Here is a 17,082-nt window from a genome sequence, read left to right on the forward strand (position 1 = left end):
CTGCCCCAGCTGGGATCAGGCCATGTTGTGCCAGGCGCTGCACAGGTTGGGTTGCCAATGTTCTACTTTCACAAATCTGAACACCCTTGCCCTGACCCTGCCCTTCTCCCAGGCCCCGCCCCCTCTCACTCCATCCCCCCTCCCTCCGTCGCTCACTCTCCCCACCCTCGCTCACTTGCTCATTTCACTGGGCTAGCTCTGGAGTTTGGGGTGCGGGAGGGGGTGAGGGCTCTGGCTGGGAGTGCCGGCTCTGGGGTAGGGCCAGAAATGAGGAATTCAGGGTGAGGCAGTGGGTTGAGGTGCGGGGGGGGGGGGTTGAGGACTTCAGCTGGGAGTGCAGGCTTTGGGGTGAGGATGGGGATGAGGGGTCTGGGGAGTGGGAGGGGGTCAGGGCTGGGACAGGGGTTGGGGAGCAGGAGGGGGTCAGGGTGAAGGATCTAGGCAGCACTTACTTCAGACAGCTCCCGAAAGCAGTGGCATGTTCTCCCTCTGACTCCTACCCAGAGGCACGGCCAGGGGGTTCTGCATGCTGCCCTGTCTGCAGATGCTGCCCCCGCAGCTCCCATTGGCTGGGAACCACGGCCAATGGGAGCTGTGAAGCTGGCGCTTGGGGTGGAGGCAGCGTGCAGAGCCTCCTGGCTGCCCCTACGCGTAGGAACTGGAAGGGGGACATACCGTTACTTCTGGGTGCCGTGTGAAGCCACGGAAGGCAGGAAACCTACCTTAGCCCCATTGTGCTGCCAAGTAGACTTTTAATGGCCTGGTCAGCAGTGCTGACTGGAGACGCCAGGGTCCCTTTTCAACCAGGCCTTCCTGTCAAAAACTGGACACCTGGCAACAGTAGTGCCAGCCACTAGACCCTGCCCTCCCCTCTGCTGCTGTGTCGGGCCCCAGATCACTCCTGCGGATTGCACACAAAATAGAGGTTTATTAGCCACCTGCAAGACCCAACCCTAACTTTCGTCCAAGGCCCGGAGGCGGCTCTCCTCTTCAGAGGCGGTGCTGTTGAGTGACGGGGACAGCGTCCTCCGCCGGGCCTGCATCCTCTCCCGCAGGGCACACAGGTTCTCTCCGCGCAGTGCTGGCGTTCTATCGTGTACGTAGCAAAGGTGGGCGTGAGCACAATGCTGGTGGAACCAGCACACCTGGCCTGCACTCTTGCCAGAACGTGACCCTGGCTGCGGAAGCTCAGTTTCCAGCCTGGCCCGGTGCCCACGGCGCTCCAGATTAGACACGCCGACTGTCCCGGATGTGTCCTCGATGGCATTTCCTCCCACGCCATTGGCTGGTGTGGCCACCCCGTGTGACCTGGCCTTGCCTGGCCTTCTGCGTGTGCCCTGCCGATTCCGGACTTCCTCTCCCACCAGGGATTCCCCTTCTCTGCTTCTGGACCTTGTTCTTCTACCGGTAGGCCTCCCTCTGCTGCCGGATCTCCACTCTCTGCTGCGGGCCTGGATCCCCTCGCTGTCCGGTCCTCTGGCCCTGCCGCTGCACCACGGGCCTTCCACCCAGCTCCTGGAGCGGCCCCGTGGGCGAAAAGGGCTGAGTCCCCAACCCCTCTGCTCTCTGGGCTTTGTTCTGGAGGACTCCATGGGAGACGGCTGATTGGAGCCCAGGGATGCTGAGCCAGACTGTGAGACTCCTTTGCCTCCTTCTCCCTTGTGACTGCCGGTTGTTCTGGCGTCCCTGGCAGTGCGGCAGGCTGGGGGTGGTGGCCACGGGGCGGAAGGTCCCGCTGACGCAGCCGGCGTCCCACTGGGGTCATGCACCTTCCCCTCCCTGCATTCGGTCACTCTCAGGGTCACCAGCTCTTGGTATCCACCATACTCTGCTGAGGGCCCTGTTTCCTCTGGAGAAGGTTCTTCTCCCCTGGTCACGCTGTCTCCTCGCCTGGCATCGGGGGAGGCTGCCCCAGATCCCTGGGGAGCCCCATTCCCTGGCAGCCCCCTGGTCCGAGCAGCTGCGGCTGGCTCCTTTCTCCCAGCACCGTCCATCTCCTCTGCGCTGGAACACAGCTGGCATCTCCTGACCTCTGCCCGCACGTGGACGTTGGCGTTGAAGGTCATGCTCTTGGGGGATGGGGCGAGTTTCTGAGGGGGCGGCGGGGCTCCGTGTGGTGCAGCCATTGACCTGTCGACCTGCCCTCTCTTCTCCACCGATGCCCTGGAGGTGACACGTTTGAGGAAGCCCAGCATGATTCCCCTGAAGGTGGAGCCCTTCCCCTTGCAGGGGATGGACAGTGACTCAGCCCCTCTCCCTGGAGGTGCACGGGGCGGCTGTTCAACCCCAGGCGGTGCCTCAGTCAGCACCAGGGCCTCTGTCTGCCTCATGTTGGTTCCAGCCCTGGGGCCTGTCCCCTCCGCCGGCATCTCTCTCATGCCGCGTCGCCCTTGGTGTCCCTCCTCTCCTTCCACCCCAGGCTGCCTTCTCCTTCTGCATCCCAGGCTGCCACAGCCTCACTGTCCCAGTCCCCGACCATCTCCCACTCGCCCTCGGTGCTGAACTGGGACAGCCCCTCTGCAGACCGCGGGCGCTGCTCCGAGGGACTGGCTGGCCACCGGCTGCTGGACAGGGAGCCCACAAGCTCATTGGAGGCTGCGGACGAAACTTTGTCTCCCACATTGTCTCTGGTTACAGGCTGGGGATGATGTACTAGTGGGGCGCACGTCTGGCCCCCCGCTTCCTCTCCATCCTCAGCACCAGCGGGACCTTCATACAGGGGGGCACCAGCTGCATGGCCCAGATCCTGAGACCGCTGGTAGGATGCACCTTGCTCCCCTCTGCAGGCATCACCTGACGTCTCCCTGTCCCTCGGGAGCACGTGAGTCTCTAGCTGAGTCCTCGCCACGTCTGACTTCCCAGCCCCCTTGGCAGGACAGGGCTGGGGGCTGAGTCCCTCCTCACTGGTGGTGAAGAGGCCATGGCATGTCTCACACAGGTATTGGTTTGCCTGGCTCTGGGACTCTCTGATCAGTCTCTGGCCCAAGGAGCCAGCTGTCGGGAATCCCAGCTCTCCTGTGCCCGCGGGGCGGGCTCTTTCTCCCAGGGCTTCCTGACGGGACCCTCCCAGCTGGCTTTTCCGGCCCCTCCTGCGCTGCAGCCGGATGTTAATTTCCCGCCTGTGTTCCTGGGCAGCGGCTCTCAGCCGCTCAGCTGCCATGTCGGCATAGATGGCCTGGGAGCGTATGACGCAGGGTGGCAGGATGAAGGAGCCCAGGGCCTTCTGCGCCAGGTGGATGTCCAGCCGGTGTGCCGCGGCCCGCGGAGAAGCAAGATGCACCCGTGCCAGCGTGGGCCCCTTGGGCACTGGGCGAGAGGCTGCGCAAGAGCTTTCTCCCTCAGACCAGTCAGAGGCCCTGGACTCGCTGCCCTCCAGAGACGACGGAGAGGAGGCAGGCAGTTCATCTTTTGCCATGCTGGGAGTGCCCTGCCCCTGCCATCCGGGCTCAGCATGCATAGGGCTTGGAGCTGCCGCATCTCCTAGGAGAGTTGCTGACCCCCTTGCATGGATACGCTGTGTCTGCCACCCAGGAGAGCTGGCCCCTGGAGAGCGGGCGCCGTCCCACCCCTCTAGCTTGCAGCATGGACAGTCCAAGCATGTGCAATGGCCCATTTCCAGGTGGCCCACAATTTCCAGAGACAGAGGCTGCTTCCCCCCTGGGCCATGGCGGCTGCGGCTCCGGGCTATTCTCCTGAAGCTGGATTCCAGCTCCCGCAAGATCCTCTTCTCATTCCAAACAGCTGTCTCCACAGACGAGCTCCGGAAGCGCCTGCCGGTCCCCGCCATCTGCGGAGCTCCTTCGCCATCATGGGTCCTCCACTGCCCAGGACTTTCCTCAGAGCTCTGCTCTCTCTGCTGTGGGTAAGACTCATGGGCCACCGGGCACAAGGCCCGTCTGTGGGACTCCTGGGCCCTGTGGGAAATTCCCAGCACCTTCTTCCTGGGAAAGTCCAGGGCGGATTTCAGCTCTGCCTTGTCCTCCGGGAAGTGGCATGGGGAGCTGGGGGGCCCTTCCCCATTGCTCGTCTGGGAGGTCTCCTGGCTTCTCCTGCTGCTGCTCCCCAGGGTGTGTTGGGACACTGCCTCAGGGCAGCTGGCTTCGCCCTCCTTTACCCCCATTTCAAGCCAGTGCTGGGACCGGTGGGTGAGGGCCTCCCTGGGGCCTCGCTGGAGCTCTTCCGATTGCCCCGTGGAGAGGGCTGTAGGACCTTGGGGGAGTGTAGGGAAGGCATGGAGCAGGGGCTGGGTTTGGCCTCTGGGCTCTGTTCCTGGTGGGGCAGGCGGCAGGAACATCCTTAAGGACTCCAGGATCCTCTTGGGCAGGCCCCATCTCCGCTCCAGGGCCAGTTTCCTCACGTGTGACTCCAGGTGCTCCCTGGTTTCTGTGTGCAGGAAGAGCAGGCTGCCCGTGGCGACGCTCTCGCTGGCTGGGGCCTGGACCCGCCTCGGGGGGCCCCTCCCAGGTGGTGGGGGTGTGAACACGCCCAGGGATCTCAGCACAACACACGGTAAGCCCCACTCGTGCTGGAGCATCTTTCTCAGGATGTGGCTCTCTAGACGGTCCCTGGCCTTGGCTGTGACCAGAGGCGGCCCCGTGACCAGAGGCGGCTCCTTGTAGCCGTTCCTCTCCGGCTCCTCAGCCCCCATGCGTCCAGCCAGGCCCATCTGCATCCAGGCCCTCCCTGCTGCGCTCCCCAGCAGCACAGCCGGAGCCTTCGGCATCATCCTCCACAGGGACACCTCCCGCAGCGTGGGCAGCCCCCAGAAATGCACCAGCTGCTTGTGTCTCACGTTCATGTCTAGTGTATTCATAGCTGTGGGCGGCAGGCAGAGCAGGGAGCCGGCCCTGGGCTTGGGGGGCTTCTGGCCTGCGCAGATCAGCCTCGGGAGGCGTATCCTCTCCCCCTCCCTGGCCACTCTCTGGGATCTCTTCACCAGGGCCGGCCTCACCCCCAGCCTGATCTCTAGGCACTTCCTTGTGAGGTGCCGCTGGAGCTCATCCCTCCGCTCAGCAGCAAGGCCATGGGTTCTGCTGTCTCCTGCCAAGCGGCTCCCTGCGGGGACGTCTGGCTGGCTGGGCCCCAGCCGGCTTTGGCCAACGCCCTTTTCTCCACTGGCCCCAGGAAGCTGCGGGCCAGCCGGCGGGGTAAAAGCAGCAAACAGCCGCAAGGACTCCTGGATCCTCCGGGGAAGGCCCCATCTCCGCTGCAGCGTCATCTTCTGGAGGTGACGCTCCAGGCGGCCTCTCGTGTCCCCATCCATGAGTGAAGGCTCTTGCCCCAGGACGAGGACGTGCAGCTCGGCGCATTGGCGGGCTGTGGTCGGCCCCAGCAGCGGGGGCGCCGGCACAAAGGCTCTGAGCGACCGTTCGATGAGTGCAGGGAAGCCCCATTCGTGCTGCAGCCTCTTCTTCCTGACGTGCAGGTCCAGGGCCTCTCTGGCCTCCGGGCCCAGGAACAGAGCCTCCCGTGCCCAGAACTCGACTTCAGCCTCACGGGGTGGAACCGGCCCAGGGGGCGCCCTGGGGACCATCCTGCTGAGGGACTGGGTGTAGAGAGTGCCCAGGCCCCACAGGGCCGTGAGATGTTTGTGCTGCACATTCAACTCGAGGTGGCAGATGCCCTCTGGGTGCACGAAGGGCAGCAGGGGGCTCCTGGCTTTCGGGGCCCTGTCCCCAGCAGGGATCAGCTTGGGGAGGGGCAGCCGGGACATGAGATGCAGCCTTTGCCAAGAGTGTCTCACTGCAGCGGGGACAGCCCCCAGCCGGGTCTCCACACATTTCTTTGCCACATGGATCTGCAGCTGCTCCTGAGCGTCACGTCCCAGGCTGAGCCGCAGGTGGGGAGCAGCGACCACTCTCCTGGCTTTCCCCACGCCCCGCTCCAGGTGCACGGTGCTCTTGTGCCAGGGCAGCAGGAAAGGCCCCTCTGCATCCCTTTCCGCGGGTCCGTGGGGCCTAAGCTCCGCGTGCGCCGAGGCAGGCTGGAGCAGCCGCACCGACTCCTGGATCCTCCTGGGCAGCCCCCAGCGCTGGTGCATGAGTCTCTTGCGGAGGCTGAGCTCCAGCTCTCATCTGCTGCCCTCAGTGAGGAAGGACAGCTCGGGCTGGAGAACGGCCACGTCCCCGTCGGCCGGCGGAGGGGCCTTGGGCTGGCCAGGGCGGGGGGCAGCCGCCATCAGGCCCCTGATGGATTTCTGGATGATGAGAGGCAGCCCCCACTCGTGCTGCAGCCTCTTCTTCCTGACGTGCAGGTCCAGGGCCTCTCTGGCCTCCGGGCCCAGGAACAGAGCCTCCTGCGCCCAGAACTCGACTTCAGCCTCATGGGGTGGAACCGGCCCAGGGGGCGCCCTGGGGACCATCCTGCTGAGGGACTGGGTGTAGAGAGTGCCCAGGCCCCACAGGGCCGTGAGATGTTTGTGCTGCACATTCAACTCGAGGTGGCAGACGTCCTCCGGGTGCACGAAGGGCAGCAGGGGGCTCCTGGCTTTCGGGGCCCTGTCCCCAGCAGGGATCAGCTTGGGGAGGGGCAGCCGGGACACGAGATGCAGCCTTTGCCAAGAGTGTCTCACTGCAGCGGGGACGGCCCCCAGCCGGGTCTCCACACATTTCTTTGCCACATGGATCTGCAGCTGCTCCTGAGCGTCACGTCCCAGGCTGAGCCGCGGGTGGGGAGCAGCGACCACTCTCCTGGCTTTCCCCATGCCCCGCTCCAGGTGCACGGTGCTCTTGTGCCAGGGCAGCAGGAAAGGCCCCTCTGCATCCTTTTCTGTACAGCTGCGAGGCCTGAACTCTGCAGGGGCTGAGGCAGGCTGGAGCAGCCACACCGACTCCTGGATCCTCCTGGGAAGCCCCCAGCGCCGGTGCATGAGTCTCTTGCGGAGGCTGAGCTCCAGCTCTCGTCTGCTGCCCTCTCTGAGGAAGGACAGCTCGGGCTGGAGAACGGCCACGTCCCCGTCAGCTGGCGGAGGGGCCTTGGGCTGGCCGGGGCGGGGGGGAGCCGCCATCAGGCCCTGCATGGATTTCTGGATGATCAGAGGCAGCCCCCACTCGTGCTGCAGCCTCTTCTTCCTGACATGCAGCTCCAGCTCCTCCCGGGCTCCCGGTGGGAGGAAGGGCAGCTCCTGCTCCGTTTACTCAGTCCCAGCTGCGCGGGAGCTGGCGGGCAGCGGGGCGGGCGAGGGGCCTGTGTGGAACAGCTTGGCCAGGGACTGTCGGTAGAGCGTGGGCAGCCCCCACCTGAAGCTCAGGTGCTTGTGGAGAAGGTTGAGCTCCAGGTGATCTGAGGCCGCCTGCTCCAGGAAGAGCAGCTCCCGGGGCCGCAGCTCCAGGGATCTCTGGCCCGGCTGAATCAGCCGGGGCAAGGGGAGCTTTCCCACCCGGCGGGCGGCTTCCTGTGAGTGTTGGGCCCTGCGGGGGATCAGGCCCAGACGGATCTCTATGTTTTTCCTGGTCACATGTCTCTCCAGCAGCTGGTGGCACGTGTCCCGGCTGAGCTGCTGGCGCCATGCAGTTCCCAGGGGCCCGGCTAAGGAGACAGCCACCGCTGTGGGGCCCACGGGTGCCACCCTGGAGGGTGATTCTCTTGGAGCCCTTCTCACTGACAGCCCCCTGAGCGGCCAGCTGGCCCTTCTGCCTTGCGTGTCTGGATGTGTCCCCGGAGCTGCGGTCGTGGGAGGCATGAAGCCCCGCAGGGACTCCTGCACTCTCCTGGGGAGCCCCCACCTCCTCTCAGCCACCCTCCGCTGGATGTGGGCTTCCAGCTCCCTCTTGGTGGCCAGAGGGATGGGAGGGGCCCCGCTGCTGACACGGAGCTCCATGGCTGCCGGCCGGTCGCTCCTCTTGGGCCTGGGGCGCGTGGGCGGGGGTGGCATGAAACACCTCAGCGATCGCCGCACCAGGCCTGGCAGGCCCCATTCGTGCTGCAGCCGCTTCCTCAGGACATGCCTCTCCAGCAGCTCCCGGCCCTCAGGGGCCATGAAGGGAGTCTCCAGGGGGCAGAACTCGATGGCCACACCCAGGGGCAGCAGGGGGGCGGGTGGCACGGGCGGGCAGGGCACCAGGGGGGCCTTGCAGCCCGGGGGGATCAGTTTAGGCAGGAGCAGGTCTCTGCGCCCCAGGGCAGCCATTTTCTGAAAGCTCCTCAGCGCGGCAGGCAGCACGCCTAGTCTGATTTCCAAGCCCTTCCTGGCAATGTGCCCCTGCAGCTCCCGAGTGTCTCTGCAGCAGTGCGAGCCGGGCGCGGATTTGGACGCTCTGGCGGGGCCCTGGGAGGCCTGGGCTGGGGGTCTAGCTCTGAGGCCGGGCGTCTGGGCTGCCCTTGTCACTGGGCCTGGCCCCCTTGGAGCCCATTTCCCAGACGGCAGGGGGCCGAGACGGGGGTGTGGAGGTGTGGCTGGCATCAGCAGCCTCAAGGACTCCTGGATCCTCCTGGGCAGCCCCCATCTCTTCAGATGCACCATCCTTTGCAGATGCCGCTCCAGCTCTGTCCTGGAGCCGACGCTTAGGAAGGGCAGGGCCTGTGGCATCGTCACCACCCTGCCTGCCCCCGAGGGTTTGCGTGCGATGGATTTCGGTGCTGGGGGCATGAAGATCTTCAAAGCGCTCTGCAGGGTGCAGGGCAGCCCCAGGGTGTGCTGCAGCCTCTTCACCTGGACGTGCCGCTCGAGACTCGCCCTGACATCGCGTTGGAGGAAGGGGGTCTCCGCTTCGGCCAATTCGAGCCTGCCGGCCACACGCAGGGCTCCAGGGCTGACCTGCACCAGGGGTCTCCCAGGCAGAGACATCGGAGCTTCCCCCATGGCTCTGGGTGCTGTGCTTTCTCGGTCTCGCTGCCATTTGGCCTCCCGCCCTGACATCCTGGTCCCGCCTGGGGACTTGGCCAGAAACGGCACCCAATCGGGGCGATGCGCCTGCCAATGGGGAGCGGCCTGGGGGCTCCTTGCTCTGTCTCTGTGCAGGAAACTCCCGACCCAGCCACATTCCGCTTGGCTTGGAGGGAAGGGCTCGTGCTGGGCAGGAGTGGGGCTGGGGTACTCCTCATGCCTGGGAAGAAATGGCTCATGCTGGCTCGATCCAGTTCTCAGCTCCCAAGCGAGTAGGAGCGGCTCATGCTGTAGAGAAGAGGAGCTCTGGGCCTGCTCTTGCCCGCGAAGGAGAGTCTCATCCCAGAGAGAGGAGCAGAAGAGACATTTGTCCTGCTCCGTGGAGGAGCCTTTGACTTGCTGTGGGCAGGACAGCCCCTCCTCATCCTCCCTCGGCGGGCGGCACTCCGTTTTCCGGCTGCCTGCCTGGCGCTCAGGAGGGGAACGGGACTTGCTGGGTGGGAAGTGGCCCTGCGCGGGTGGGAGGACCTGGTCTCCTATACATGTCCTAGAGCGGCACCACTGCAGCACATCCAGGCCTCTCCACATGGATCTACTCAGCAAGTTTCTCCCTTTGGAGTGGGAGGCGGGAGCAGGAGGTGACCCTGGCCCAGTAGGGACCCAGGCGCTGGCCCTGTCGGCATATACCAGCTGCTCGGCTTGCCAGGCCACCTCATTGCACAGGGCACAGTCTGAGTTGTCACACAGCAGCTGGCGGATGGAGCGGCGCCTGGCAGCTCGGCGAGCGCAGCGTGGGAGGTCCCGGCTCAGCCGGTCACGCGGCTGTTTCACCCGCTGCTTCTTTGCACCTAAAACAGAACAGCAGAGAGGGCTTCTGAGGAGAGATGGGGCCTGAACATAGCGGGGGCCACAGGCACCCAAACAGTGACCCCACCCACCTGTACCACCCCAACCCCGAATCCCCATTCCTGCACTGCTCCTTACCCCGAGGCCCTGCCCCGTGCCACTCCTTCTCCCAGCGCCCCGCCCGCCTGTGGTTCCTCCCGAGGTCTCGCCCCCACACCAAGCCCCGCTCCTCCACCACTGCTTCCCTCCAAGAGCCTGCCCCCCGCTTGCTCTTTCTTCTCTGCACGCCCTGCCTCCTGTTGCTCGCCCTTACAGCCAGTCAAAAGTCAGTGAGCATGGCCCCCCGGCCCCCTCATTCTAGTGCCCTGGCCCCAGGCCACTCTGCGCTGCTGCTCCAGAACCAGGCATGCTGAGCTTGTGAGAGCCCAGAGCCCGATGAAACACTCCGCCAGCACCACGCCGGGCCCCCTCTCAAACACTGCCAGTGCTGTGAACCTGGCCATGGTGAAGTCCCAGCGCCGTGAACCCGGCCCGGGCATCGTGCCAGGGCCGTGAATCTGGCCAGTGCGCTATCCCAGTACCAGAAACCCGGATGGCACATGGTCCTGGTGCAAATAACCCAGCCGGTGCCCCATCCTGCAGAAATGGGTCTCGACAGTGTGCGGGATCCCAGGAAATCTCTCTGGCAAATGTCAGGGGCTGGCGGCACCTAGCAGCCTTGGCCTTGAAAGCCCTGGTACGATGCACAGCAACGGAGTGCCAGGGGGCTACACCCCTATCCAAGACAGAGCAGACGGGGTGAAATAAAGACAAGATCTGCTGGGCAGTGGGCAGTGCCTCCTGCTGGCAAAGCTGCCCTGTTCTGGGAAGGGCAGATAGCTCCCCCCGATGCTCACCATTAGCCTGCGCAAAGCCCTGGAGGACATGGGGACAACCTGCCAGAGGGGACAGACAATCGGGTGTTTGCCTCCATCGCTGCAAAGCCCCCAGACGACGGTTCGTTAGCAGCATGTCAGCTTATCCCGGCTCCAGTCAGCACCTTGGCTCCTGCTCCTATCCCCAGGGGCAGGCCAAGTCTGAGGGGCCTCGTGTGGGACCCCTGGGCCAGGGTGGAGGGCTTGGGAGAAGCCCTGGGATTCTGAGCCAGGGAGCCATCAGGGAACGTGAGGCAGGGCCTTACCTTCTCCCTCGTCCTCCGTCCCCCTCCACCGGAGCCTGCTGACCAGAAGAGCCTGCAGGAGCCAAGGAAGCAGCAGAGTTACGTGGTACCCAGACTGAGGCCGTGCAGTGCCAGCCTCCCGCCCAGCCCAGCCCAGTGCCAGGGGTGCCCACGCTTCCCTCCACCTCCTGCAGCTGGAGAACTTCAGGCTCCTTCGGCCATGCCCCGGGCTCCCCATCCAAGTGTCATTGGAACAATCCTGGGTCCGCCACCCGACGACATCGGGGCATCGCCACACCAGAGTGGGTGATTTCTGCCCCCAGTGTTATGAGTCGAATAGGGACCAGGCCCTTGGGCTTCGCAATGTGCTCTGGTTTCCTCTTCTCTCCCCGTCTCCCATGGTTCTCACCTGCGAGCCCAGCTCTCCAACTGATCTGGGACCCAAGGCAGGATCCCCAACTGACCAAACCCAAAGATCTGTCCTGGATTCCCCCTTCCTCCCCACACCTCTTGCCTTGCCCTCTCCCTGGCCGGCTGGGAGGCCAGGACCCAGGAAAGCTTGTGGCTTTGGGAGGGAGCTGGGAGGGTTTGTTGGTCAGCTTCCCCCAGCGGAGGGAAATAACTGGCCAGAGCCGGCTTAGTGCCAGGGGTGCCAGGAACCCTGGGACCATGAGGGAGAGCCCTGGCATTTCTAGCACTAGCTGGTGGTCGGGGCAGTAAGGAACAACCAATGAATGGAGCCACGAGCTCTGTCTGTGGCCCTGTCTCTCTCTGTGGATGTGCCCCACCAGCCCAATGGGGCCTGGTCAGAACAGGGGGCCTCGGGCGCTCCCACCCTCCCTTCCATGAGGCTTTGTCCAGGCAAGCTCTGCTGAGAGCGCAGGACGGCTGGGGGTGGGGGGTGGGGGAGGGTCCTCCTACCATCCTGCTTCTCCAGGAGAAGCTGTGCTGAGTCACGATGGCCACCCAGATGACCAGGACCAGAAGGACGCAGGTGTACAACACCCAGGAGCTGTCAAAGCAGGCACAGAACCAGCTCTGCATGATCCCCACTCCCGCGTCAAACATGCTGGGGTGGACGGTCTGGACGCGCACTGGGGGTGGAGACACTACACTCCCTGCTACTGCTGTGGCTGGATCTCGCCTGAGGGGCTGTTTGTTCCAGTGACGCATCATAAAGGGCCAGGACCAGGCGGGTCCTGACATCACAAAGGGACTGCAGGCATCAGAGGTGGGCAAGACCCTGGCTCCCTGCAGCCCCTCCCCAGCACCCCATGTAGGTACTTAGAGACTGTACCTTAGAGACTGTATCCTTCTGGAATGGCATTCACCAGCATAACCCCTTGGAGAATGGCATTAAATTGGAGTAACACCACAGTGAATCAGGCAGGCGCTGTGAGGTTCTGGATGGGACTGGTCCCCAGACCGGGTGTCTGTCTGTCAACATCCACCGGCCAATGTCAGAAGACGTGATACTGAGCTAGATGGACCTTTGGTCTGACCTAATATGGCCGTTCTTATGTGCCACCATCTTCCACCCTGGCACTGTTCAATTCAGAGACAGGGAGAGGAGAATTTTCAGAAGAAAATCTGATAAGTAAGTCTCTGCTCAGTATGACTAAGGATATCTCCATTTACTGTACACGTTCACACAACATTGCCCATGCTTGCATTTTATCAGGAGATTCGCTACATTTGATGCAAAGCCTCAACTGCTGGAGTCACGTGATTATATGAGACTCTCAGCTTCCATGACAACAACAAGTAAGTTTCTGGCATTCATGGTTGTTCAGAAAAGAAAAAATGTGACCCAAGTGCATCCTAAAGATTGAAAACCCAGAAGGTGAATAAACAGAATCCAAATTTATTTTTTTTTAATCATGGTTTTGGAACCAATCTCTCGATTTTTATGGGACCTGAATCAAGTTTTTTGCACTCTGGAGGGTCATAACACTGAAATTATATAGTACAAACTGTTCTGTTTGCAACCCATTTGTGACCTTTTGATAGCCCTCTTATTTTTCATGTAGAGTTTAAATAAATAAAAGTAAACTGAGTTGTGGAGTTTTATTTTTGATAAATCTGGGAATTAGCGCGACAGCCATTCCTGTATTATTATTAGACCTGGTCCAAATTTTCAAAAGAAATATTTTTGCTGAATTTGCTGACTGGGCCAAGACAACACAGCAAGTCAGTAGCAGAGCCTAGACCCAGGTTGCTTGACAACACATGTCTGCTGATGCACAGCCTACGTTGTGTAGCGTACAGGCAGACAGTGCACGCAGGTACCCCTTCATGGGCTACAAGTCTGCCTGACACAACCTGCCAGGCGTTGCCGTTGTCTTTGGCAGTACGCTGTACTCTGGTCGGAGCAGGCAATATAAAACTCAGCGTAACATTTCTCGTCAGGTTTAGGTCACACCCATCTACTTTTTCTGGTTACTAGACCTGCATGTCGGGACATCATTAAACTGAGGCTATTTTTTAAGGTACATGCAGGCCCCCATAGGGGTGGGGTGGGGACAGGGCCTTGGGGAGAAGGAGCAATGTGGGGTGGGGAGTTCGAGGAGAAGGGACAGGATGAAGGCACAGCCTCGGGGAGAAGGGGCTGCATGGGGGCAAGGGAATGGGGAGATGAAGTGGGATGGGGGCAGGGCCTTGAGAATAAGGGGTTATGTGGGGGCAGGGAATTGGGGAGATGGGGTGGCATGGGGGCAGGGGCTCAGGGAGAAGGGGCGGGGTGGGGGCAGGGCCTCAGGGAAAAGGGGCAGGGTGGGAGCAGGGCCTCGGGGAAAAGGGACGGGATGGGGGCAGGTACTTGGGGCTTAGGGTGGTGTGGGGACAGGGCCATGGGGAGAAGAGGTTACGTGGGTCAGGGGGTCAGGGAGAAGGGGTGGGGTGGGGGCAGGGCCTCAGGGAGAAGTGTGCCAGGCTAAGATATAATGACATGGGCCTATATCTTCAAAGGGTGTCTAGGCAACTAAGATTTAGACCCTGGTCCTTGTACCAATGGGCTGGCAATGTAATTTCCAGCCTGGCACATGGCAGGGGGCAGGGGCAAACAGTGGTGCATAGTAGATGGATAAAGAAGGACCAAGGTTACAGCCAGCTGGTTATTTACTGAGGTCCCCACTTCAGCAAAGTGCCTTGACTTCAGTGGAACTCGAAGAGCTTCAGTTGCTTAGCTGTAGTGAGCCCAGTGTGTGTGTATGGGGTGGGGGGGGTAGGGATGGGGGGGTTGGACTGGAAAAAATGCACCAGCTTCCTTGGGATATCAAGACAGGGCAGGGAAGATACAGCCACACGGGGGTCTGTTCTCTAGTACTGTCCAGTGAGAACTGGGGCTCCCATGGGCTTCACTTAAGGGGACCTAAAGAGACTGATTCATGGATTCCAAGTCCAAGTCCATCGTGATCATCTAGTTTGACTCTCTGTACAGCACAGGCCAGAGACCAGCCCCACAATAGTTCCTAGAGCAGAGCTTTTAGAAAAAACAGCCAATCGTGATTCAAAAATTGCCAAGTGATGGAGAATCCACCAACAGCCTGGGTAAATCTCTTAGGCAAGGATTTATTGAAGGGGAAACTCTATATCCTAGACAAGAGACAAGGACAGACAGTGATAAGTGCAGGTAGGGACTGAAGAGAAACAGACAAAAGAAAGTCCCATTCAATTACATCCTATGAAGGCAGACATCTAAATATCGACAAAGTCTCTAAGTGCTTGTGTACAAATGCTAGAAGTCTAAATACTAAAATGGGTGAACTTGAATGTCTGGTATTAAATTAGGACATTGATATAACAGGCCTCACGGAAACGTGATGGACTGATGATAATGAATGGGAAAGGGGAATACCAGGGCACAAAATGTAGAGGAATGACCATGTAGGTCATGCTGGTGGAGGAGTGGCACTGTGTGTGAAAGAAAGAGACAGTTAAATATAGTAAAAATCTTAAAGGAATCAAACTGAACCATAGACTATGGATAGAAATTCCATGCTTGGATAAGACTATAGCAGTAGGAATATATTACTGACCAGCTGACCAGGATGGTGACAGTGACTATGAAATGCTCAGGGACATTAGAGAGGTTACAATAACAAAAAATCCCAATACTAATAGGGGATTGCAACTATCCCTGTATTGATTGGATACACGTCACCTCAGGACAGGATGCAGACAGAAAATTTCTAGGCACCACCAATGACTGCTTCCTAGAGCAGCTAGTCTTGGAATCCACCAGGCGATAGGAAATTATTGATTTAGTCCTAAGTGGAGCACACGGTCTGGTCCAAGAGGTGAATATATCTACAGCACTTGGTAATAGTGACTATAATGTAATTAAATTTAACATCCTTGTAGGGAGGGAAATATCAACAAAGCTCACCACGGTAACGTTTAACTTCCGAAAGGGGAACTACGTAAGAATGAGGTAGCTTGCTAACAGACGTTAAAAGGAAGAGTAACAAGAGTGAAGTGCCTGCAATCATAGAATCATAGAATCTCAGGGTTGGAAGGGACCTCAGGAGGTCATCTAGTCCAACCCCCTGCTCAAAGCAGGACCAAACCCAACTAAATCATCCCAGCCAGGGCTTTGTCAAGCCTGACCTTAAAAACCTCTAAGGAAGGAGATTCCACCACCTCCCTAGGTAACCCATTCCAGTTCTTCACCACCCTACTAGTGAAAAAGTTTTTCCTAATGTCCAACCTAAACCTCCCCCTCTGCAACTTGAGACCATTACTCCTTGTTCTGTCATCTTCTACCACTGAGAACAGTCTAGATCCATCCTCTTTGGAACCCCCTTTCAGGTAGTTGAAAGCAGCTATCAAATCCCCCCTCATTCTTCTCTTCTGCAGGCTAAACAATCTCAGTTCCCTCAGCCTCTCCTCATAAGTCATGTGCTCCAGCCCCCTAATCATTTTTGTTGCCCTCCGCTGGACTCTCTCCAATTATCCACATCCTTCTTGTAGTGTGGGGCCCAAAACTGGACACAGTACTCCAAATGAGGCCTCACCAGTGCTGAATAGAGGGGAATGATCACGTCCCTCGATCTGCTGGCAATGCCCCTACTTATACAACCCAAAATGCCATTAGCCTTCTTGGCAACAAGGGCACACTGTTGACTTATATTCAGCTTTTCGTCCACTGTAACCCCTAGGTCCTTTTCTGCAGAACTGCTGCCCAGCCATTCGGTCCCTGCAAGCTGCATGGAAATAATTTAACAACCTCATAACAACAAAAATGATTAGAACAGGAGTACTTGTGGCACCTATAACAGGGTGTTGGCTAGGAAAGACAAGCCAAGCCCGTTAGCCCTGTTCAAGAAGAAAAAGGGTTAGTTGGGCTGGCTGAGGGGCCATGCTCTAATTACCAGAGTGGCTCCACCTGCAGGTCTGGGTAGCCAGCCTGCCCTATAAAGCTGGCTAAGAGACAGGAAGGGAGGGGAGAGACAGGAAAGGGAGGGGTGTGGGGTCTAGATCCCTGCTGGTTGGGAGGCTAGTAGTCTCCCAGAGTGTTGGTCTCTGTAAATACTTGTAAATAATAGGTGGTGGGAACAGACACAAACAATAAAAGGACACGGGTGCTGCACCTCGGTTGGTCTCTGGGTGTTTTTGGTGCCTAGACTGGTGTTACATGTGGGGACTCATCCAGGATTTGACGCCAGTGACTGTGGTTGGTGACCCTGGAGATGGAAGAGACCCTAAAATGGCTGGTGAAGCAGCAGGAGGAGATGAAGCAGACCTTGGTCAATCTCCAGTTGACCCAACAGACCGAGAAGCAGGCCTTCCTGACCTTAAAGGTGGAACAACAACGGAGCCTGCAGGATTTTATCAGGGAGCAGACCTGAGCTCCTCCCTGCTCAGAGCCGCATGGTAAGGGGGCGAGGCTGCGAGCTCCGGTCCCGCCGGAGCCATGCCGCAGCAGCGCTGTCCAGGGGCCAGGGTAGCTTCTGGGTGCGGTGCGCTGAGGCTCCGAGAGAGAGGAGAGGCGGGAGTAACCCAGAAGCGGCCCTGGACAGAGCTAAAGCGGTGTGGCTCAGGCGGGGCCTGTGCTCCTCCCCACTCGGAGCTGCGTGGTAAGGGGGCGGGGCCTGTGCTCCTCCCCACTGGGAGCTGCGTGGTAAGGGGGCGGGGCTGCAAGCTCATGCCCCACTGGAGCCACGCTGCCTCAGCACTGTCCAGGGCCACTCCTGGACGTGGTGCGCTGAGCCCCCGGGAGAGGGGGGAGGTGGGGGTAAGCAGCATGGCCGGG

At 60.3% G+C, this 17,082-nt stretch overlaps 2 protein-coding genes across 2 annotated transcripts; both read right to left on the reverse strand.

Annotated features, from left to right (window-relative positions):
* Positions 1–862: 862 nt before the first annotated feature.
* LOC120372831 lies at positions 863–7,049 on the reverse strand. The gene is made up of 2 exons (XM_039490242.1): positions 6,765–7,049; positions 863–5,936 (listed from the first exon to the last, which is right to left on the reverse strand). The coding sequence occupies exons 1-2, from the start codon at positions 7,016–7,018 to the stop codon at positions 2,375–2,377; spliced, it is 3,816 nt and encodes a 1,271-aa protein (XP_039346176.1). The 5' UTR covers positions 7,019–7,049; the 3' UTR covers positions 863–2,374.
* Positions 7,050–7,109: 60 nt separating this feature from the next.
* Positions 7,110–11,974, reverse strand: LOC120372832 (protein FAM205A-like). The gene is made up of 3 exons (XM_039490243.1): positions 11,751–11,974; positions 10,851–10,902; positions 7,110–9,672 (listed from the first exon to the last, which is right to left on the reverse strand). Exons 1-3 carry the CDS (start codon positions 11,895–11,897, stop codon positions 7,133–7,135), a joined length of 2,739 nt encoding a protein of 912 aa, XP_039346177.1. The 5' UTR covers positions 11,898–11,974; the 3' UTR covers positions 7,110–7,132.
* Between the last annotated feature and the right edge of the window lie 5,108 nt (positions 11,975–17,082).

Source organism: Mauremys reevesii, linkage group 10 (genome assembly GCF_016161935.1).
Source record: "Mauremys reevesii isolate NIE-2019 linkage group 10, ASM1616193v1, whole genome shotgun sequence".
In the NCBI taxonomy this organism is placed as follows: Eukaryota; Metazoa; Chordata; order Testudines; family Geoemydidae; genus Mauremys; species Mauremys reevesii.

What these genes read in the sequence shown, in the direction of transcription:
- LOC120372831 (XM_039490242.1), bottom strand. Translation starts at nt 7,018, where the DNA reads ATGCAGGGCCTGATGGCGGCTCCCCCCCGCCCCGGCCAGCCCAAGGCC. An exon ending in CCTCGCAGCTGTACAGAAAA is followed by an intron (nt 5,937 to 6,764) that starts GGATGCAGAGGG and finishes ACCCGCGGAAAG; the next exon opens with GGATGCAGAGGGGCCTTTCC.
- LOC120372832 (XM_039490243.1), bottom strand. Translation starts at nt 11,897, where the DNA reads ATGTTTGACGCGGGAGTGGGGATCATGCAGAGCTGGTTCTGTGCCTGC. An exon ending in TCTCCTGGAGAAGCAGGATG is followed by an intron (nt 10,903 to 11,750) that starts GTAGGAGGACCC and finishes TGGCTCCTGCAG; the next exon opens with GCTCTTCTGGTCAGCAGGCT. An exon ending in GACGGAGGACGAGGGAGAAG is followed by an intron (nt 9,673 to 10,850) that starts GTAAGGCCCTGC and finishes GTTCTGTTTTAG; the next exon opens with GTGCAAAGAAGCAGCGGGTG.